Source organism: Schistocerca gregaria, chromosome 4 (genome assembly GCF_023897955.1).
Source record: "Schistocerca gregaria isolate iqSchGreg1 chromosome 4, iqSchGreg1.2, whole genome shotgun sequence".
Classification (NCBI taxonomy): domain Eukaryota; kingdom Metazoa; phylum Arthropoda; class Insecta; order Orthoptera; family Acrididae; genus Schistocerca; species Schistocerca gregaria.
Genome location: NC_064923.1, coordinates 308,111,022 through 308,134,602, shown reverse-complemented (window position 1 = coordinate 308,134,602; position 23,581 = coordinate 308,111,022). Strand labels below are relative to the sequence as shown.

The 23,581-nt window shown below is 45.6% G+C and overlaps 1 protein-coding gene across 1 annotated transcript in view; it reads left to right on the top strand.

The window, feature by feature from the left end:
* Positions 1-23,581, top strand: part of LOC126267288 (juvenile hormone acid O-methyltransferase-like) — a 131,039-nt gene that overhangs the window by 66,759 nt on the left and 40,699 nt on the right. Inside the window, exon 4 of the mRNA XM_049972362.1 lies at positions 20,261-20,393. Within this exon, the coding sequence (XP_049828319.1) occupies positions 20,261-20,393 (133 nt within the window). The remainder of the gene's footprint in view (positions 1-20,260; positions 20,394-23,581) is intronic.

Genomic DNA, 23,581 nt, shown 5'->3' with positions numbered 1-23,581 from the left:
CTGTCGTAGCCTGACTGTCATGATACAGAAATTTCAATGCAGATAGTTACTACCCTACTGCTTTTTCCTTCCCTGGCTGTGCTATGAGAACAGGGACAAGCTAGACGTAAAAGAGCAAAACATTTCGTCACTCAGTGTGCACTCAAAGTGACTGCGATATTTCTACTGTGACAAAGCAATTATTTTCTGTGGAATGTATGGAACGTAAACTAGAAATTGAGGCATCGGCAAAAATGTGCAGTGGCTCGCTATTGATTAAAGCCGCTTCTTTTGCGCATCTCATAGCTCCTCAGGCATGTGAACCCCTATATGCTGGTGATCATTGCCTCATACCAGACTTCGAATACGGTGCAAGGAATCATCTTCAAAGTCCTTACACGCCAGACAGATTAGTTGATACATATTAATCCTGAGCAGGGAGGCGTACATTTTGTCTGCTGCATCCACGAGTTCCTTCAGATGCGTCATCTTCGGTCGCAAGTCATCCCACTTCATGGTAAACAGACAACTGGGTAAGAGTGCACGGTGATTACAGGGAGGTAACCCTTACAATCAATCACCTATTCTCAACTGCATGGAAACCATCCTCCACGATCACATGTTTGTCCATTCTTCAAGGAAGGAAAGAAAATCCAGGTATATAAATATCACCACCACTGTCCAAGTGCGGCACATGTGGCACATCCTGCTTTTTCTTTGTCAACCACTGTTAAGACTGGTTTGATCTGTCCCACCATGAATTCCTCTCTTCTGCCAGGCTTTTCCTCTGTCTCATGCAAACTACGTCACTATTTACTGGATGAATTCCTCTCTCTCTCTCTCTCTCTCTCTCTCTCTCTCTCTCTCTCTCTCTCTCTCTCTCTCTCTCTCTCTCTCTCTCTCTCTCTCTCTCTCTCTCTCTCTCTCTTGTGTGTGTGTGTGTGTGTGTGTGTGTGTGTGTGTGTGTGTGTCTCCAGTTGTTACTCTCTAGTACCATGGAAGTTATTCTGTGGAGCATAGTGTCATCCTGTCCTTTGTCAGTGTCTTCCACATATTCCTTTCCTGTCTGATTCTGCGCAGAATCTACTATTTCCTTATCAGTCCACCTAATTTTCAACATTTATCTGTAGCACTACATCTCAAATGCTTAGATTCACTTGTGTTTCGGTTTTTCGACAGCCGGTTTCACTAACATACAGTGGTGTGCTCCAAACGTACTTCCCCAAATTAAGTCCTATGTTTGACAGTAGTACTCTTCTCACTGTCAGGAGTCCCTTTTGCCAGTGCTATACTGCTTCTTATATCCTTCTTGCTCTGTCCATGGCAATTTTGCTGCCTAGGTAGCACAGTTCGTTAACTTGATCAAACTCGTCATCCTCAAGTAAAATTAGTCGCTGGTTCCAATTTTGCTGCTTTCCATGAAGGATTTCTTCGACTTGCTGTCAATCCATCTTCTGTCCTCATTAGATTCTTCATTCCATTAGACACCTGTAATTCTTCATTTCCACTGAAGATAGAGACGTCACAGCAAAGCAATCACTTACATTTTCACCTAGAATTTAAGTCCCACTTTATAACCGGTTTCATTTTTGTCATTCATTATTTGATGTATAGACTGAACAGTAGCAGCGTCGGAAGACTACATCCCTGTCTTATTTTTCAATCTGTTCATTTAGTTCTTGGTCGTCTTCTTGTTCCCTCTTGGTTCCTGTATGTGTTGTAGTTATATTACCAGCTTTTCCGTATAGATTACTTCCATTTTTCTCTTTCAAACATCTTGCACCTTTTTAAGTTGTCTAACGCTTTATCCAGGTCGACAAATCCGAAGAAAGGGCTGTGATGTTTCTTCAGTCTTGCTTCCATTATCAACTGCAACGTCAGAACTGCCTTTCTTTCCTTAAGCTAGACTGATAGTCATCTAACAGATGCCAAATTTTCCTCTCCGTTCTTCTGTATATTCGTGTCAGGAACTAGAATGAAAGATTTAAACTGATGGTGCGAAAGTTCGCACTTAAGGCTTTTGCACCCTTAGTAATAGTGTGGATGTTCCTCTGATGGTCTGATAGTATACTGCCAACCTCACAAATTCTACATTAAAACGTGAATAATCATTTTGTTGCTACTTCTTCCAATGATTCTAGAAATTTCGGTTGAAAGTTATGTATCCTTTTGTGCCTTATTCGATTTTGCCTTACAGAGCTTTTGTAGATTCTGATTGTAATATTATTTTCCCTATACTTACTTCTTCTTACATCGTCTTCAGGGAAGTCCTTCCCCTCAAAGATGCCCTCTCTGTACTTTTGCCACTTATCGGCTCCTTCCCCTGCATTTAACACAATTCTCATTGCACTCTTACCGTTACCACCCATGCTTTCAATTTCGCAGAAGATTGTTTTGACTTTCCCATATGCTGGGTCAGCCCTTCAATCATTTTTGCTCAGATTTTTTCATTTTTCATGTAGCCATTTCGCCTTATCTTCGCTGCACTTTTTATTTCTAAGTAACTTCTATTTCTGTATTCCTGGATTTCCCTAAACGTTTTTCTATTTTCTTCTATCGTCGGTCACGTGTAGTATTTCTTCTGTTACTTATCGTTCCTTCGCAGCTGTCTTCCTTATACCTACATTTTTCTATCGAACTTCTGTTATTACCTAGATGTCTATTCCTCACCAATTGACTAGCCTAATAAGCTATTCCTTATAGCAAAATCAATAACCTCAGAACTTACAGCATCTCTCGTCATGTTTTGTTTTCGTGTCCCGTTTCTATGTGTACTGATTCTTCATAACTTTTTCGCTGGATTTCAGCATATTCCTCAATATCAAATTGAGATTTGAGTCTATATGTGCCCCTAGGTGCGTCTTATATATAATCTGATAACGCAATTTCTCCCTGACTAACATGTAATCTGATCTTCTATATCTGTCTTTTCCAAGTATACTCCATCTTGAGCATTAAACCCAGTTTTCACTATTCTTAACTGATACTCATAGCTGAGCTCAATTAGCCTTTATCCTCTCTCATGCCTACTGCCAAACCGGTATTTTTCTGCAATCCTCTCTTACACTCTTGCCTACTACCACATTAGTCTCCCATGACTATTTGATTTTCATCTCCCTTCACACACTGAATTACCTGTTCAGTATTCTTACAAGGCTTTCCCATCTCCTGCTTGCGACCGAATGCACACATGCACTATTGTTAGTGCTAGTTTCGTGTCGATTCTGGTAAGAGCCCTATCACTGAACTGCTCTAGCATCTTCATAGCCTCAGGGGGCTAACCACGCGTTGGTGAGTTCATACTTGACTACCTTGGGACCCCAGCCTTACGACCTTCCCCTTTCCGTGCATGTATATCCTCTGCTATTCTTTTTCCCCTTCCTTGGAGATCGTCTGGGACATTTTTAGAAATGTCCTGAATCTTCAGTAAGCCGGCACTAGAACACCCTTCTGCTTTTCATTTTTCTTCATTCTATATCTCCTATTCTTCCTCTGCTTTGACATTTGAAGTTCCTCTGTTCCTTCTTCCCCTGTTTCTTCTTCTTCTTCCCCTGTTTCTTCTTCTTCTTCCCCTGTTTCTTCTTCTTCTTCCCCTGTTTCTTCTTCTTCTTCCCCTGTTTCTTCTTCTTCTTCCCCTGTTTCTTCTTCTTCTTCCCCTGTTTCTTCTTCTTCTTCCCCTGTTTCTTCTTCTTCTTCCCCTGTTTCTTCTTCTTCTTCTTCCCCTGTTTCTTCTTCTTCTTCTTCCCCTGTTTCTTCTTCTTCTTCTTCCCCTGTTTCTTCTTCTTCTTCTTCCCCTGTTTCTTCTTCTTCTTCTTCCCCTGTTTCTTCTTCTTCTTCTTCCCCTGTTTCTTCTTCTTCTTCTTCCCCTGTTTCTTCTTCTTCTTCTTCCCCTGTTTCTTCTTCTTCTTCTTCCCCTGTTTCTTCTTCTTCTTCTTCCCCTGTTTCTTCTTCTTCTTCTTCCCCTGTTTCTTCTTCTTCTTCCCCTGTTTCTTCTTCTTCCCTACGCACTCCTGAATGCTGGACTGTCTCACACATAAGTCCCAGCCCCAGGTCCACAGGTATGGATCACACACATCCCCGGGTGCAAGCCAGGCCCATGGAGGCGTGATTGCCTGAGCTATTACTTTACCAAAGTTCAGATTGGTCCCTCTGTCAGGTGTTTGGCAGGTGTGTTGTGTGAACACCCATCTAAGGCGGGTGGGCCCCCTTCTGAAGGAGTGCATCATCGGACACTGACAATCATGGGAGTTTTCTCGCAATGAGTCTTACATTGCAGCTTGTGTGATTCTACAGGAGTCCCATTTTACTGATGGTCACTCACCGACCCTCTGTGGGTTCCGTGTATTCTGTCAAATCGTTTAGGATCCCTACCGGCTTCTGGTGGCGTTCGTACATAGGTCCGTACAGACATTGCTAGCACGTAGATTCCTCTTCAAACTACATAGGAAGCAGTTGCTGTTAGGGTCCACCTGGACTCTGAGGTCACGGTTTGCAATCTTTATCTCCCACCTGACAGGAATCCTACACCTGCTCTCTTAACTGCCCTTCTACAGCAAATTCCTCCTCCCTTCCTCCTTCTCAGGGATTTTAATGCTCATTATCCCTTGTGGGGAGCATTTCCATCTAGACGAGGTCTCCTCTTATTTCAATTTATTACGGACCACGACTTGTGCTTTCTTAATGATGGCTCCCCTACTCATTTCAGTGCCAGTCATGGTACCTTTTCTGCCATTGATCTTCCTCTTTCTTCTACCTCTCTCCTCCCTTCATTACACTGGTCGCCACACGACGACCTTTGTGATAGTGACTATATCTCGTTGGTTCTCTCCATCCCTCCCTTCCCACTCCCTGATGGACAGGTTACCTCGTTGGTCTTTCCAACGCCCTGATTGGCCTCTATACACTGCACAGGTCATGTTTTCTCCTTCGTCGGTTGTATTGATTCCGTCCTACATGACGTGTCTGACGCGATTGTTAGCCCTGCTAGCCTTGCTGTACCGTGCTCATCTGGACCAGTTCGTCGCCGGCGACTTCTGTGGTGGACCTGGCCATCCGTGATCGCTGTCGAGCTTTGCAACACCTTAAGAGGCACCCATCCATTGCCAGCATTATTACCTTTAAACTACTTCGCGCTAAATCCCATTATTTAATCACAGAGCAAACGGATATGTTGGGAACGATTTGTTTCTTCCCTCGGTTCTACTGTCCGTATGTCATGAGTATGGGCTACACTTCGCTCTATCCAAGGTTGCCATCGGCAGTCCACCCTCCCAGGCCTTCCCCTCCAGGATGGCCTTTGTACGGACCCGTTGATTCTCGTGGAAGATCTTGACCCATTTTGCAATGGCATTAGCATCAGCCTCCTATCCAGCTGCTTTCCTTCACCGGAAACAGCGGGCCGAAGCTTTCACCTTATGTTTTGCCACTTGTCAGTCAGAATATTACAACGAATATTTTACTGAATGGGAATTGCTTTTTGCTCTTTCTTCTTATGATACGGCCCCTGGCTCAGACTCCATTCATAACCAACTGCTTCAACATCTCAGTGCTTCACAATGGCAACATCTTCTCTGGGTGTTTAAGCGTATCTGGCTCCAGGGGGACTTCCTGTCTCAGTGGGGGATAGCATCGTGATTCCTGTCCTTAAGCCTGGTAAGAACTCTGTATTTGTTTACAGCTATAGGCCAATTAGTCTGACCAATGTTGTTTGTAAGTTACTTGACGGATGGTAGCCCGACGACCCAATTGGGTCATCAAATCTCTGCGTTTGGGTTAGTTCCTCTTCGATGGCCTCTGCAGAGCGGCAGCTCCAGGGAGCTATAAGGCGTGCCTCTGCATGGACCCTGTCACACGCATTTCAGTTCCCTCCTTTAAAATCGCGGGTGGTCTACTTATGTCGCTGTACTAAGATCCATCCTGATTCAGAGATCTATCTCGATGGACAACGATTGCTTGTGGTCCCACAGTTTCGTTTCCTGGGTCTTCTTTTCGACAATAAGCTCACTTGGCTTCCCCATATCAGATTTATGAAGGTAGGTTTCTGTAAACTCAATGTCCTTCGCTTCCTTGCTTACTCCTCTTGGGGTGTAGACCATTTAATCCTCGTCCGTCTTTATCGTGCTCTAGTTCTGTCTCGCTGGAACTATGGTTGTCAAGTTTATGGTTCGGCTGCTCTTTCCACACTGCACGTACGGGATCCAGTCCACCATGGTGGCATTCGTTTGGCGACCGATGCCTTCCCTACTAGCCCTGTTGATAGTCTCCTGGTTCAAGCTGGGATTCCCCCCCCCCCCCTTTCGTGTTCGGCTGTCCCAGCTTCTGTTGTCTTATGCACTCGCTCTCCGTCTCCCACTCATAATTCCTATTCTATCTTGTTCCAAGGCCATGGACGTCGCCCACCTGATTCCCACCCTTGGGCGGGTTTACCGGTTGGGCTCCGCCTTGCGTCTCTTTGCCGTGATTTTCAGCTTCCTTCTTTGTCCTGTCTTCCTCGCTCTCCCCCCTCTATCCCTCCTTGGTTAGTTCTTCAGCCTCGAATTCGGATGGATCTCCGCTGAAGTCCGAAAGATTCCATCCCCCCGATGGTGTTCCGTTCCTTTTTCCGCCGAATTTTATGGGAGTTTCGTGATGCTGTTTTTTACACTGATGGCTCCAAATCTGCTGATAATGTGGGATATGCCTTCGTCTTCTACTGGAACGGAAAACCATCTGATGCAACCTACATGTGGGGTGTTTACTGCGGAATTGATGGCAATTTCCCAGGCCCTTACCTTTATTAAACAGTCGCAACACAACCGCGTTTTGTTATGTACAGACTCAATGAGTGGCCTTCTGGCTATTTACTGGTGTTTTTTCGCGCCATCTCTTGGTCTCTGCCATCCATGGCGATCTTTCTGATATTCACTGTGCTGCTTGTTCTGTTGACTTACTTTGGGTCCCTGGCCATGTGGGTATCCCAGGTAATGAGCTCGCTGATCGTTTGGCTGGGGGAGCAGTCACTTACCTCCCGTTTTCTGTAACCCCTCCTGCAGCGAATTTACGGCTTCACATAAAATCTCACTTCGGACAATCACGGGCCAAGTCTTGGGAGACTACTTCCCTGTCTAATGAACTTCGTACGATTAAGGTGACGCCAGGCCCATGGCGTTCTTCCTTTCGCCTTTCCCGAAAGGACTCGACCACACTGTGTCGTCTTCGCATTGGCCATACCAGGCTGACCCATTTTTTCTTTTGCGTGATAAGACACACCCACTTTGTGATTGTGGAGCCTTCCAGTCAGTAGCCCACATTTTGGTTGTGCGCCCCCTTCTTTTGGCTCTGCGTGCTAATACAGACTCCCCCACACTTTACCTTTGATGTTGGCTGACGATTCCCGGTTAGTCGACCTGGCTCTCGGTTTCCTCTGGGAAAGTGGTTTTCATTCTCAGTTTTAAGATTTTAATCTCTCTCCAGTGTTGGGGCATGTCGGTGAGTGTTGGGGTATCTCCCACTGTAAGCCGTGTTAGGAGGTTCCTGACCCCCCCTTCCTGACAGATATCCTCTTTTCTTCCCCTTTTACTGTTTTTATCCTTTTTTAGGATTGGTTAGTCTCCTTTTCCCATACGTACTTCGACATTCCAGTGGTTGCACCTTTTCAGTCGCAGGTGATCTTGCCTCTGCTGCTTCAGCATAACGTTGGGTTCGCTCTCTTGCTGACTTACCTAATTTTGTTTCACAACATGACTGACCTTTTACATTTTTTAGCCTTTTCCCTTTTATTCTGATATTTCTGAGGTGTCACACTATCGGAATGGACCAGATTTGAAACAAGGAACTGATGACATTGCTGTTTGGTCCCTTAAACCCCCAACCAACCATCTTTACAACTTCGGCCTGTTGCTCTTTCCTTGGCTGAAACTACGAAATTTCTGTGATGATGCTTGATAAACTATCTTACCTGGCTGCTCACTGCACCCTGTCCCTTATTGTCTCTCATTGTCCTGCAAGTCCTAAGTGGTACTTCTGAACATTGGATCGGACCATCTTCCTCAGTTTGTACTGATCCCTCGTCTGGTTCTAACCAGACTATGGGGGTTTCGTTTATGCAGCTACACATCTGTCCATCTTAGGCACCCTAAATACAATCGATCGTGAAATCAATTGGGCAACTGACACCTTTTACGATAGCTCAATTGAGTATCTATGCAGAAGCTGCTTAAGTACCTCTGTCATATCGGCGTGATGTTCTCCTCAGCGGATAGGCATGCAGTTTGTCAGACATGCCTGGCCACTAGTTCTATGCCTCCTCCTCTGATGACTCGTTTGACTGTTTGGGACGTGTTCCTCTTCCCTGCTACCTCTTGGAGTTAGTTTTCGGCTATTAACTGGCAGCTTCACATCACGCTGCTTGCCTCTTTCCTGATGAGTGTACACCCTTCACCACCTAGGCTTCCTGCGGCGGCCCGTGTTCACCTTGGACATCACGAAGAAACTATACATTCCATCTATCGCTGGAAGTTTCTCGAGCTTTGGATGCAACTTAGCGATAGTACCTTTGCGTACAGTGATGACTCTTGTACTGACTGGTGTTCGGTATGTCTCCGTGATTTGACACCGAATATATTAGGTATCGGCTTCCGGAACACTGCTCAGTATTTACAGCCGAGCTCTTCGCCCTGTATCAGGCCACGCAGTACATCAGGCGACATAGGCTTTTCAAATGTCATCTGCTCAGATTCTCTGAGCCCTTCCGAGCTTGTGTGCTATACACAGTCCATCCCTTTATTCAACAGGTCCAAGAAAGCATCCATTCGGTCGCTGTTGAGTAGCCACCGTGATAACGTTGTTCCTGGTCACGTGAGTCTGAATGGAAATAAGGCTGTTGACGCTGTTGCCAAGGCTGGGGTGGCCCTCCTTCCGTCTGCAAGCTCTTCCATCCCTTCGGGTGATGGGTTGTCTGTCGGCAGGTGGTATCACTCTGACATCAATAATGGTCTTCCCTACAAGCTTCAGGGAATTAACGATCTCTCGCCGAGAGATCGTTTCAGCGTATTGGTCACTCTTTCCAGCCATCGATTTTTAAGTGGTGGTCATTGTCATGAACCTTCGGCGGTTCAACATTCACTGATCGAATGGCCTTCTTTAACCACTTACGTTCTATAGTATGGAAGTCGTTGCAGTTAACGGCCGTTTTAGCGAACGACGCACGGGCTGTCGATAGCGGTTTTCTTCTTACCTGTTGTAGAAATACAGCGAAAAATATTTAGTCTTTAGTTCAGGACATATGTTCTCTACGACGTATTTTGTGGACCTTCCTAAAAAGAGTATGTATTTGTTCCTCAGCCTTTGTTCCCGTTGATTGGGCAGAACGTGTAGTCACTTTTAACTCCTTTCTCGTATTCGTTTTCTGGGGTTCCGACTTGGACGTTTATGAAACAAAATCAAATTCTTATTCATAACTAGTCCTACAACTGTTATACCATGCCCCGCTGCTGTTGATACTACGCTAGTATGACCAGAAAAACTTGTTTTTCACTTTACTGCTTCAAACTGTATCTAGATTGAACCTTAGCATTTCCTTTTCATATTTTCTAGCTTCCCTACTACGTTAAGACATCTGTGATTCCTCGTTTCGGTTGATACTACATCTTTTTCTCATGGTCACGACCTCCTTGTCAGTCCACTCCCGGTGATTCGCACGGGAACTAGTCCCTTATCTTCGTGAAACACGGGAGAACCATTAAATTTTCTTCAATTACAGGCCGGGTGTCTGTATATTGCAGCAGTTCACATTGCCTTCTGCATCCTTACGCCATTTATCATTGCTGATTCTTGTGCCTTCTAGGTGCAGTTTCTCGTCCCAACCGCAAGAATACCTGAACCTGTGTCCACTCCTTCATCTCATTTTCAAAGCTGTTTGCATAGTGAGAGTCACTCCTTAGGCCTGAAGCTGCCATTGCCGCTGATTTTTTTTTTACTCAAAATGTAAGCAGTGGCGCAGTTCGACCCTTGGACCAAGGACGCTTTGATTACTAATCGGACGTTTCACTGGGACCAAAGGCCCATGCCCTGTTGATAAGATGTAAAATTACGCGGATCTTCCAGCCATTACTCCCACTATCTGTCTTATCGAAATCAGTTCTTCTACAGCCCTCCTCTCTTGTGGTTACTGAAACCCGTTAAGGGAAACTACTTCCCATACCTGACCAGGTAAGGAAGCTTCTTCCTGGTGGCGACCAGTGACAGGGTTCCCTTTTGAAGCCACTATCCACTAGAAATCCGTATAGCAGAGGCCCAACAGGAGCCTACGGTTCAAGTGAGTGTCTGATCAAGATTCTATCATGCACTTTGCAGAGTATCAAGGTGTACAGACCTGTGGGTCCCTGGGCTGCAGCTCATGTGTCCCCACTATGGTGGCTATGCCCTCAAAGGAATCAAAGAAGGTGCAGAGGTGTAAGGCTACTCTAGTGACCTCAGAGATGGCTGATCAAAAGTGCATCCTCATTGATGTTGTTGCACCACCATAGGTGATAGTCTGAGATCCTGGGGAGTGGTAAGTCCTGGTTTCTTCACACACAAACTGGGCACATGTAATGTGATCACTCAGTGGGATTGATAGTTTGTACAATCACCCACTGGATATAAAATATCTTATTAATTGCTCCTCTGCAGTTTACATTTCTATAAAAGTAACGCATTTCGATGATAACCACTTCTCAAGTTCAATTGAGCATTGTACTTCCTAATGGAATTGTGCTGGTTCTGAGAGGGCAACTGAAGTGGTTAACATAGATATTGTCAATGAGGGGAGTCTCCTTTGTACCCCACTGGAATACTTCGTCTCTCAAGCTGTTGGAATTGCTGTTACACTTCCTATAGCTGTCCTCAACCACTGGCCAGTGCCATGGTTGACGAGACACAGCAATAGTTGTTGATCGCCAAAGAGCCCTAAAACATCTCAAGCGACACAGTTCACAAATAAAGTTCAGCACTTACAAGCGACTTCATTATAAGGCTACCTATGTAATCACACAGTAAGAAGAAATTGTAGGAACAGTCTCCTCCTTCACAATATATGCCTCTATCCCAGGTGTGGCCAAGCTCTGTAGTCTTCTTGACAGTAAATGATAAACAGTTGTGGGTGTTGTCGTTCAGAGTGATCTTTGTACTGATAGCTTGCTTTCAGCTGAATATCTTTCGACTCACATTTGGAGAGCAATAGCACCTTATCCGATTGCATGACTGCTGCAGAAATGAAAAATTGATCCTTCCCCCCCCCCCCCCCCCCGTGTTCTACCCCACCTCCCAACCGAATCGTGTAATGAACCTTTTGCTGAATTCGAACTGCTTCACGCTCTTCTCTCATCTAACAATAGGACTCCAGGTCCCGACTCACATCCCCTGACCGGAGTGGGTGGCATCAGGGCGGATGGCCCGCAATGAAGCGAACTAAGTCATCTCTTGCTGGTAACTGTATGGCATCAGAAGTCTGTGAAGGAGAAAATATAATACAATGCCGACAGGTATGACCCAAAATCGTTTCCGTTCCTGGCTACACCATTGGAGGAACATAAGGCTACAGAACGGAGAGAGCCATATTCGATTAGGTTTTTAGGCTGTAGCAGAACTGATGGAGACTCCTAACTACAAAGCCTCAATTTTTCGTTGAACACCCTTAGGATAAGTTTGAAGAAGTGAGAGCACTGTCAAAGATGCGAAACGGTGCAGTCTTGATTCAGAAAGCATCTCCAGCCCAATATCGAGCAATTCTCGCCTGTGATAAGCTGGGTGATATTCCTGTTTCTCGCTCCCCATAAAAACCTCAACATGGTCCAGGGATCACTTTCCATCGCGATCTCCTCTTGCAGGCTGACAACGACTGCGCCGCCAATTCATAACGGCGGAGTGTTCATTTCGTCCGGCGCGTTTACAGGGGACCCAAAGAAAAGAGTTGCTGCCCGTGCCTTCATGTTGGGCTTTGTGGATGATTCATTGTCCGGAAAAGTCAAGGTGATGGTTCACCACAGTGACGTTAAACTATGTCTCTCCCCTATGTGGTGCTTTATGCTGGAAGTTTGGGCACATATCTTCCCGCCGCACTTCCAATGCCAAATGTCGAGACTGCAGACGTCCACTGCACCCAGATACTCAGTGTGCGCCTCCTTTCATTTGAATCAGCTGTGGAGATCACCACTTCCTCTGCTCGCCACACCGCCCAGTAGTAGAAAAGATGGGGAAAATGAAGACGCTGGACTGGTTGATGTACAGAGGCTAAACGTAAATTTGAAAGATTACACCCCTTTTGGTTGACATCTGCATAAGCTGCAGCTACGTCGTCATTGCTGTTCAAAGTGCCAGTGGTTCCTCACTCTGTGCCACGAACAAGAGGTACTCGAGACTACGAGAATTCATCCACCCCTTGGTGGCAGGGGGTAAATCTTCCTCTGTTTTACCCAAAGCACCTACTATAGGAGCAAGGCCTGCCAAACTCAGGGAACATCGGTCCCCTCCCCCTGCTGGAGAACCAACAGCCGTCAGCAGCTCTTCTCATGTGGAAATGATCTCTTGGGACCCTCTATTCAAAGGTCTCCAATGATCCCACGGTGGACACTTGCCAGTGACTCAAGGAGCCAAAAGCTGCTGGACGAAGAGCTTCATGGTCTCCCTCTGTGCTTGAAGCTGCTTCGGAGAAATCTTTCCAAGAAGTCCCTAAAGTGAAGCGAGAGAGCAAGCAAACCTAGAAATTTACTAAGAAGCAGGACTCTATGCTGGTCCCAACACCACCACCAGCACCACTCCCTATCAATTCTGCATCTGCATCCCCTGCGGACCTGGATCTCACTGATGCCTCATCCACCATAGAAAGGGCTACAAATACTAGGTCGGAGGCAGTGACTCTGAGGCATAACCTGCCTCCTTGCGTGCTTCATGCCTTCCCAGCCTCACGCTCTGTCATCTTCCAGTGGAATTGCAGCAGTTTTTTCCATCACCTGGCTGAGCTACGGCAACTGTTAAGCTTTTCAGCTCCTCCTGCATTGCCCTCCAGGAAACCTGGTTCCCAACAATGTGGACCCCTGCCCTCTGTGGCAGTAAAGTATTACAGGAACTGTAGCAACTCTTATAGTGTCAGGTGGAGTTTGCGTCTATCCTGAACTCAGTATGAAGTGAAATCGTGCCCCTTCAAACCCCTCTTGAAGCTGAGGCTGTCAGGATAAGGACGACGCAGGAAAAAACTACCGCAATGTATATCTTCTTCCAGATGGTGCAGTACCCCTGAACGCATTGCCTGCACTGATCGATCAATTCCCTAAACCTTTCCTACTTCTGGGAGATTCCAACGCTCATAACCCCTTTTGGGGTGGCACAGTTCTTACTGACCGAGGCAGAATGTCTAAAACTTACTATCACAACTCGAACTCGACCTCTCCCTCTTCTATACTGGGGCTGCCACACATTTCAGTGTGGCACACGGCACGTATTCGGCCATTCATCTCTCGGTATATAGTCCTGGACTCCTCCCATCTATCAACTAAAAAGCATATTACGATCTGGGTGGTAGTGACCATTTCCCCATCTTCCTGCTACTGCCCCACCGTCAGGCCCAGATGGGCTTTGAACAAGGTGGACTGGGAAACTTTCACCTCTGCTGTCACCGCTGAATCTCCCCAAACGGTCACATCGATGTGATGGTTGAGCAGGTGAATAGCAGAGTTGTTTCTCTGGCAGAAAATGAGATTCATCTCTCTTTAGGGTGCCCAAGGCTTAACACAGTCCATCCGTGGTCGCCGGAAGTCGCTGAAGCAATTAAGGAGCGTCGGCGAGCTCCAGCGGCATAAGTGGCACCCTTCTCTGGAACACCTCATAGCTTTTAAATGGCTCCATGCCCGTGTTCGCTACCTTATCAAACAATGGAAGGAGTGGTGTTGGGAGAGTGTCTCCACCATTGGGTGCCACATGGCATCTTCTGAAGTCCGGGCAAAGATCATTTTTTTGGGCACCAGGCCCCAACAGCTGTCCCTGGAGTTATCATAAACGGCGAGTAATGTACAGTCAAACGGCTGCTTGAACGGAATGTCCTCTCATTCACCACACGCTGCAGTGAATCCTGTAACGCTCCATTTACAGAGTGGGAGCTCCTCAGTACCCTTGCTCATTGACCTGACACAGCTCCTGGGCCTGATCCCATCTACAGCCAGATGATAAAACAACTCTCATATGACTACAAGCGACACCATCTTGTCATTTGCAACCAGATCTGGTGCGATGGCGTCTTTCCATCGCAATGATGGGAGAGCTCCATCACGGTGCTCAAACCTGGAAAAACCCGCTTGATGTGGATAGCTGTCCGCCCATCAGCCTCACCAACGTTGTTCGTAAGCTGCTGAAACATATGTTATGTTGACGGTTGGAGTTGCCTAGCTTGCTGACTCCGTCAGGGCGGCTTCCTCCAGGGTCGCTCTACCACTGATAATCTTGTGTCCATCGAGTCTGGGGTCTTTCTTTGGCTTACGTAAAGCATATGACACGACTTTGTGACATCATCCTTGCCAAATTGTATGTGTGGGGTCTCTGGTGACCACTCCCCATGTTTATCCAAAACTTCATGTCGCTCCATACTTCCCGTGTTTAAGTTGATGCCTCTCATAGTTACATCCATATCCAGGAGAATGGAGTCCTGTAGATCTCTGTATTGAGTGTCCATATATGTTTAGTGGACATTAATAGTCTAGCAGCAGCTGTTGGGCCCTCTAACCTTCTCTGTATGCAGACCACTTCTGCATTTCGTGCTGCTGCTCCACTACTGGTGCTGCTGAGCGTCACCTACAGGGAGTCATCCACAAGGCGCAGTTATGGGCTCTAGCCCATGGCTTCCAGTTTTCCACCATGAAGCCGTGTAATGCATTTGTTGGCGTCGTACCGTTTATCCGGAACCAGCACTTTACTTTCATGATGATCCACTCACTGTGCTGGAGATATTGATTCTTAGGTCTGATTTTCGACAATCGTTTGACTTGCCTTCATCTTCATCAGCTTAAATCGCGATGTTGGTAGCACCTCAATGCGCTCTGCACCCTGAGCAACACCGAATAGGGTGCAGATTGCTCCACGCTGCTGCAGCTCTACAGAGACCTTGTTCAAGCCTGCCTTCACTATGGGAGTGTGGTTTATGGGTCGACGGCGCCCTCAGAGTTGAGTTTGCTCGACCCATTGCACCACTGCAGAGTTAGACTAGCGACAGGGGCTTTTAGGACGAGTCCGTTAACAAGCATACTCATAGGGGCTGGAGTCCCTCCTTTGAATATGAGACGCTCGCAACTGCTCGCCAGTTGCTTTGCATGCATTCATAGCTCTCCTGAACACCCTAATTACCATGTTCTTTTCCCGTCTATGGCTGTTCACCTCCCGTACAGGCGGCCCAAGTCAGGGCTAACGATTGGGGTTCGCGAGCGATCGCTTCTGTCTGGAGTCCTTGCCTGTACCACTTCTCCTCGAGGTCCATTCACCTACACCTCCGTGGTGTAGCTGTAGGCCGAAGCTTCGCCTGGACGTTTCACGTGCCCCTAAGGACTCCGTTAACCCTGCGGCTCTCCACTGTCACTGCCTCTCGATTCTTGAAGTGTTTCGGGTCTCTGAAGTGGTTTACACCGACAGTTCTATGGCTGATGGTAATATTGGCTTCACCTTTGTCCACAGAGGCCATATTGAACAACATTCCTTGCCTGATGGCTGGAGTGTATTCACTTCAGAGCTGGTGGCCATATCTAGTGCACTTCAGTATACCCGTTCATGTCCCAAGGAATCGTTTCTTCTGTGTATTGACACCTTTAGCAACCTGAATGCTACCGACCAGTGCTATACTAGCAATCCTACGGTGGCGTCCATCAAGGAGTCCATCTATGCTCTGTAACAGTCCCTTCATTCAGTGGTGTTTGTGTGGACCGCAGGACACGTCAGCATCCTACGCAACGTACTTGTCGACAGGCTGGCCAAAGAGGCTACATGGAAACCGCTTCTGGGGATGGGCATCTCTGAACCTGATCTGCAATCTGACTTCAGCCAGTGTTTTTCGGGTTCGGGAGACGAATGGCATAACAGTACACACAACAGACTGGGTGTCGTTAAGGACACAACGAATGTGTGGAAGTCTTCCATGCGATCCTCTCGCAGGCAGTCAGTTGTCCTCTGCCAGCTTTTTATTGCCCACCTTGGGTGACCCACGGTTACCTCTTGCGCCGTGAAGACCCGCCTCATTGCCGATGCGATGCCACATTCAGTGGCCCATATTCTGGTGTACTGTCCTACTTTGACTGCCCAGCGACGAAATCTTGTGTTACTGGACTCGTTGCCATTCATTTTGACAACGCCCCATTCGCTGATTTAGTTTCACGTTTTATTCGTGACAGTGTGTTTTTATTATACGATCTGAGTTTTAGCGCATGTCCTTTGTCCCTGTGTCCTCAACCCTAGTGCTTCTAAGGTTGAGGTTTTAATGTGATGCAGTGACTGTCTTTGCCATTTTATTCTATTCTGTTTAAGCATCTGGTTTTTGTCTTTTGTTCCTTTCAGTGTTCGTTGCCTTTGCTACGCTCTTCTAGTTTTCATTTCTTTCCGTTTTGTGTTACATGTCTTGTCTGTTTCATTCTGCCTTGTGGCATTGTTTCATTAGGAACAAGGGACTGATGACCTCGTAGTTTGGTGCCTTCCACCCACTTTTACCCCAACCAACCTGTCGATAGTCTTTTGGTTGCCACTGGGATCCCTCCCCTTTAAATTCGGCAGTCCAAGCATTGGTTTTCCTATGCCATAACTATCTACTATTCCCCTTCTAACCCCTTTCGTTCTTTTTCGGATTCAGGCCGTCGCCTGTCCGCTTCCTGTCCTTACATGCGTCTACTGGTTGGGCTCTGCCTTGGCTCTCTCACCTCGACTTTTATCTCCTCTTTGTCCTCTTCCCAAGTTCCCTCCCAGCCACACCACTTCGTTAGTTCCTCGCCTTCAGATTTGGATGGACCTCCTCCAGGGTCTGAAAGCCTCCACCAATCTAATGGCGTTCCATTGTTTCGAATTCTCTTATGGGAGTCTGAGGATGGCATCATTTTTGAAGCTGATGGCTCTATATCTGCTGATGTTGGATATACCTTCTGTTGGTGTGGAACACCATCTACTGCAGAAAATTGCTGGCCATCTATTAGGCCCTATGTTTTATTAAATGGTCCTCACTCACCTAAGTTTTCTTATGTACAGATTCAATGAGTGGCCTTCTGTCCATCACTCGTTTTCCCCGTCATTTTTGGTCTTGGTCATCTATGACTTTGTTGCTGATCAGTGATCATCTGGCTGGGGCTCAACCATCTCAGTGGTCTCTCTGGGGCGAATTTGCTGGTTCACATCAAATCCCATTTTGCTTAATCATGACCTGATGCTTTGGAGGCTACCCCATCTAATCAATTTCGCGCCATCGAGACTTGGACCATGTGGCATTCTTCCCTTTGCCTCTCCCAGTGTGAATCCACCAACCTGTCATTTTCGTATATTGATCATATTAGCGTGACCCATGGTCTCTTACTCTGTAATGACCCTCCACCCTAGTATGTACTCTCAGGCACAAGTTCCCAAATTTCCCCCCAGAATTTGGATCCCACAGTGTATGCATTGTTTAGAGATGTTGCCCTTGCCTCTATACTGGCAGGGTTCTCCCCTCCTTTCCCCTACATTTTGTCTGTCCTGTTTCAACCTCATCTTCTTCCCCTGGTGTTGCCCAGCTGTAATATGGTAATGATGTGGTCTGAGTGTTGCGACGAGTTAGTGGTGAAGTTGGTACCCCACTGCACATAGTATTTCTGGGGTGTCCCTGCTCTTCCCTTTTCAACCTCCCTGCCCCTACCGTTCTTTCCTCTTCCTGCTACACTGACACTCCTTTTCCCTCTTTGTCTGTATGTTGACTGGACTGTGCTGTTGTTCCTCCCTTGCTTACTGCTATCCTACATCATGGGACCATTTACCTCACTGTTTGGTACCCTCCTCCAAATTAATTTGGCAAACAACCAACCTCACTAAAATGAGACCGTTATTTGGAACGCGCCAAAATTATCTGTGCCAACATCTCCATCTCCCCTCCTTGGACTATGCTGTCCCCCATATTCTCCTACCCCAAGGATTACGTTCAGTCGCTTCCAAGCTCAGTCTGTGGCCCCCATGACCCTTTGGCATAGTGGAACTGTGGATCAGATGAAACGTGCTTTTGTGTCTTTTTCCAGAGAGGAACGTTCTTTGCTGCCAAGAACGTGTAGTGTTTTTCAGCGGAGCTGACAGGCGTTAGCAGAGTCCTCCATTGTATTAATGACTAACTTGATGGTATTCTAAAGTGTACTGTCTCCATTAGCGTTATCTGTCGAGCAATGCTGGTCTTGCAGGCTTCAGTTGCCTTTCTATTGGTCCCAAGTCATGTGGGAAACTTGAGGAATGAAATGGCCGATAGTTTGACTTGGGGAGCATTTACTTGCTCCTTGTTTTCTTTGCCAACCTCAGGTGCGGATTTGCACGTGAACACCAGATCTTTAACAGAATCATCTGGGGGAGGGGGGCTACCGCCACATTTAACTCCACACAATCCAGGGGAGAGGTGCAGTATGATGCTTGTCCTTGCACATCTTGAAGGTATCCACAGTCCTATGTAGTCTCCAAATTGGTCATACCACCTTAGTCAATAGTTAAGTCTGTGTAAGAAGCCACTCCCTATTGCAGTTGTGGAGCCTTACACACTGTAAAGCTTACCTATTGGAATGTCCCATACTTTCGGCCCTTCATCCTAAGTATGGACTTCCAAACTCACAACCTGTAGCATTGGCAGGTGAATCCTCGGTGGATGAACTGGTTTTTTCTCCTTGAAAGTGGTTTTTATTCTCAGCTATACATTGTTAATATAATTCCACAGTAGCACCAGAGTATTTGACCTGCAGTAGATCCTCTCCCCTTCACCAGGCTACGCTTTCATCTTTATTTTACTATGTTTTAATCGCTTCTAAATTCGTTAACCGTCTCTCAGCCGTACCCACTTTTCTGTGGACTGTTGATCGACGGATCACGGTTTGGACAGCTGTGGATGGGACGTTTCTTGCCCCCCCCCCTTACAGGGCCCTGGGAGAAGCACACCTGCCGACTGGCCTATTCCTTAATCTTGTTTTTATTAATGACGTTACAAAAGACGCCACACAGTGTGACTGCGTGGTTTGAAGCGCCATGTATATAGGCTCCTCGCATTTACTATTACCAAGCTCCCAAATAGATAAGAAATATTTCTGGGTGGACACCACTACTTCTGGATACACAAGTCTTAGATCAATGGTCTGACGACCTCGTTGTTTGCTCCCTTACCACTTTCCCCCCCCCCCCCCTCCCCCTCAATCAGCGAACCAACTGACGATTGAAACTGGTTGTGTAAATAGAGTATTTAATCAGCAGCTCAATGTGGTAATGACATTTTTAAAATATGAGCTGTGGGCACCACGTGCTGAAAATATATTGCGTAGTTCTGTTTCCTTGTTTTTATTATTGACATTCCCACTGACGCCCATTACATTTTCATCATTCCCATTTTTGTGGACTAGATATTCTTCGCTCTGAAACTGTCTTCGCGCTGTATTGGAACGGCAGGGGTCGGACATGGGATGGTGGGGATTGATCATCGATTTGGTGGTCTGTGGGAGACAGTCTGCTCGGACCTATGTACTGGCTCAATCAATACCTTCTTCCGCAACTCTTCCTCAGCTTCGGCATCAGTACTACCTTAAACTTCGTAACACTCCTACATATTTTCTTCTTCAGAACACGAACTTCGCCAACATCACTAATTGCGAAGGAACTTCCCTCGGATTGAGGGACTGAGGACCCTTAGTTTGGAGCCCACTCAAATGATTATGAAATTGACTGCAGTGCTGCACAGTCTGCACTGCCCTTCACTTTACGCATTTAAATGATAGTTTGGTATCAAATTGCTAAGCTAGTTCGTGGTGCTAACTACAGTGAATTTCCGAAATCTCTGTATTTCTCCTAACTCGCTATCCTGGCGCAACTTATTCTAAGTTTCCATTCCACTGCCGCCTCTTGACTCATCGCAACAAGTAAGACACAAGAAGTGGCTCCCTGCATCATGCGAGTAGCAGTGTGTGTATTTTGTGGATTGCATGTTCAGTTAGATCTTTAAACAGATTGGAGAAAATTAAAGTTAATTCTGTCGCAGCCCTTGTCTGTCACAGTATGTTACCTGTAAAGTCCTATGCTCACAGTAAACAATGCCTTACAGCCAGGTGATGGAGAACATCTACAAGCTCCTGGTCAGCGGTGGAGAAGCGTTTATCGTGATGGTCATCTACACGGCTGTGGATGCCCTGTATCAGGCTCTGTCAAGGGCGGATTATTGGAATCTGTATGTGGAGGTGAGCAAGAAAAATATTTGCATGTAGGAAAGACAAAATAGCATTGTAAAACGCTTCCTTTTGTACAAAGCTTCTGAGAAAAACGTACAAAACTGTGACGTATCTTGCAAAGAAATGTAATATTTCAAGTTACACTAGTAAATGGCGTTCAAGAAAGCAGTGTCTAAGCCTTAGTTGCCTGAACCATCAAAAACACAATTTTTTCAGTATTTTAATTGAACACAGCAGTAAATAGCGACAACATAATTGATTTTCAGAATTTTATCTTAATTCCCCATTATTTTAGAAAAATAGCTCTTTAGAGACTTTGTGGCCTTTCAGTGGCTCATAGACCTACGATTTCCAGTACAGCATAGAAAGTAACCAGAAAACATTTTAGTATGCACTGAGGTTACAGATTTGAGCATTGGAAAAGTAATTACATTTACTAGATGGATTTCAACAAAACGATTTCTCTTTCCATGGCAGCAGAAGTACTCCAGAAAATGATAATTTTGAGTGTGGTCTATCGTACCTTTGTTTTAATGCAAACAACACATCTTCCCCTTTTGCTGCACAAGTGACAAAGTGAACACCTTCATTTCGTAGTCTTACATCTTTTGGGACTGATTATTCTAATTCCTTCCATTTGTCGCATGTAGGCCTGTGCTTCAGGACTTGTCTTGGAGCTCTGGAACTGACCGGTTATGCGTTTGCCTAAACAATTAGTCCTTAAGCAGCATTTCTCCTGAACTCCAGCAATGTAAAGTTTCCCTGCAGTTCACAATACATTGCATAACCATTCACAAATTCTATTTCCATTTCCATCTACATCTACACCTACATCTATGACACTCTACCGCTCCACGGGAAAGACGAGCACAAAAATTTTCTGCTTGCCCTAATTTCTCTTACTTTATCGTGATCGTTTCTCCTAAGTAGATGGGTGCCAACAATGTTTTCACAATCGGAGGAGAAAACTGGTTATGGAAATTTCAAGAGAACAACATGTCGCAACGAAAAACGCCTTCGTTTTAATTATTGCCACTCCAATTGACGTATTACATCCGTGGTATTACCTCCCCTATTTTCCGATAATACAAAACGAGCAGCCCTTCTTTGAAATTTTTCAATATCATGAGTCATTCCCATGTGATAGGGATCCACACCGCACAGCAATACTCCAGAATATGGCGGACAAGTGTAGTGTAAGCCGTCTCTTGAGTAGACCTGTTGCACCTTCTGTGTTTTGCCTATGAATCGCAGTCTTTAGTTTCCTCTACCCGCAACATTATGTACGTGATCATTCAAATTTAGATTATTTGTAATTGTAATCCCGAAGTATTTAGTTGAATTTACAGCCTTCAGATCTGTGTCACTTATTGCGTAATCGAAATGTAGCTGATTTCTTGTAGTACTCATTTGAATAACTTCACACTTTTCATTTTTCAGGGTCAATTGCCACTTTTCGCACCATAGATATATCTTCCCTAAATCAGTTTACAAGTCGTTTTATCATGTGATGACTTTACAAGACGGAAAATGACAGCTTCATCTGCAAATAATGTAAGACGACTACTCAGATTCTCTCATATGTTGTCAATACAGATCAGCAACAATAGAAAGCCTGTAACACTTCCTTGGGGAACGCCGGATATTGCTTCAGTTTTACTCGATGACTTTCCGTCTTTTACTACGAACCTTGACCTTCCTGACAGGAAATCACAAATCGTCACACAACTGAGGCGATGTTCCATAGGCACACAGTTCGGTTAGAATACTCTTGTGAGGAAAGGCGTCGAAAGCCTTCAGAAAATCTAAAAATATGGAGTCAACTTGATATCCCCTGTCGATAGTACTCATAACTTAGAGTATAAAGAGCTACTTGTGTTCCCCACGAGCGATATTTTCTGAATCCGTGCTGACTGTCAGTGAACCTTTCTTCGAGGCACTTCATAATGTTCGAATTCAGTATACGTTCCAAAACCCTACTGCAAATCGACGTTAGTGATATGGGCCTGTAAATCAGCGGATTACTCCTACTTCCCTTTTGTGTACTGATGTGACTTGTGCTACTTTCCTGTCTTTAGGTACGGATCTTTCTGTGATCGAGCGGTTGTACACAATTGCTAAACATAGAGGTACTGCATCTGCATACTCTGAAAGGAACCTGACTGGTATACCTTCTGGACCGGAAGCCTTGGCTTTAAGTGATTTAAGCTGACTTGGTACACCGAGGATATCTACTTGTATGTTTCTAATCTTCGCAGTTCTTGATTGGAATTCGGGAATATATGCTTAGTCTTCTTTAGTGGAAGAGTTTCGGAAAACGGTGTTTAGTAACTCTGCTTTGGTGACACTGTCGTCAGTGACTTCACCGTGGTTATCGCGCAGTGAAGGTATTGATTACTTCTTGCCACTGGTGTGCTTTATATATGACCAGAATATCTTAGGGGTTTCTGCCAGATTCCGAGACAGTTTCGTTTCGGAAATTATTAAAAACACCTCGCATTGAAGCACGCCCTGTATTTCGAAATTCTGCAGAACTTTGCCAATCTTCGGAATTTTGCGTTCTCTCAAATTTTGCGTGCTTTTTTGTTGACTTTGCAACAACTATCTGACCAGTTTTGTGTACCATGGGAATCAGTACCATACGTAATACATCAAAGACGATGCCACCACTTTTTGGATCTTCTTCCCCTATAAGCAGATCTAAGGTTACAGACATGGTCTAAAACTACCATGTTCCATTTGCAGTCTTCTACTAAAGTTACGCACTGACAGTTGTTTTTGGTGCCATCCTTCAGCTTTCTGGACACGAATGTTACTTCTGGACACGAATGTTACTTCTGGACACGAATGTTACTTCTGGACACGAATGTTACTTCTGGACACGAATGTTACTTCTGGACACGAATGTTACTTCTGGACACGAATGTTACTTCTGGACACGAATGTTACTTCTGGACACGAATGTTACTTCTGGACACGAATGTTACTTCTGGACACGAATGTTACTTCTGGACACGAATGTTACTTCTGGACACGAATGTTACTTCTGGACACGAATGTTACTTCTGGACACGAATGTTACTTCTGGACACGAATGTTACTTCTGGACACGAATGTTACTTCTGGACACGAATGTTACTTCTGGACACGAATGTTACTTCTGGACACGAATGTTACTTCTGGACACGAATGTTACT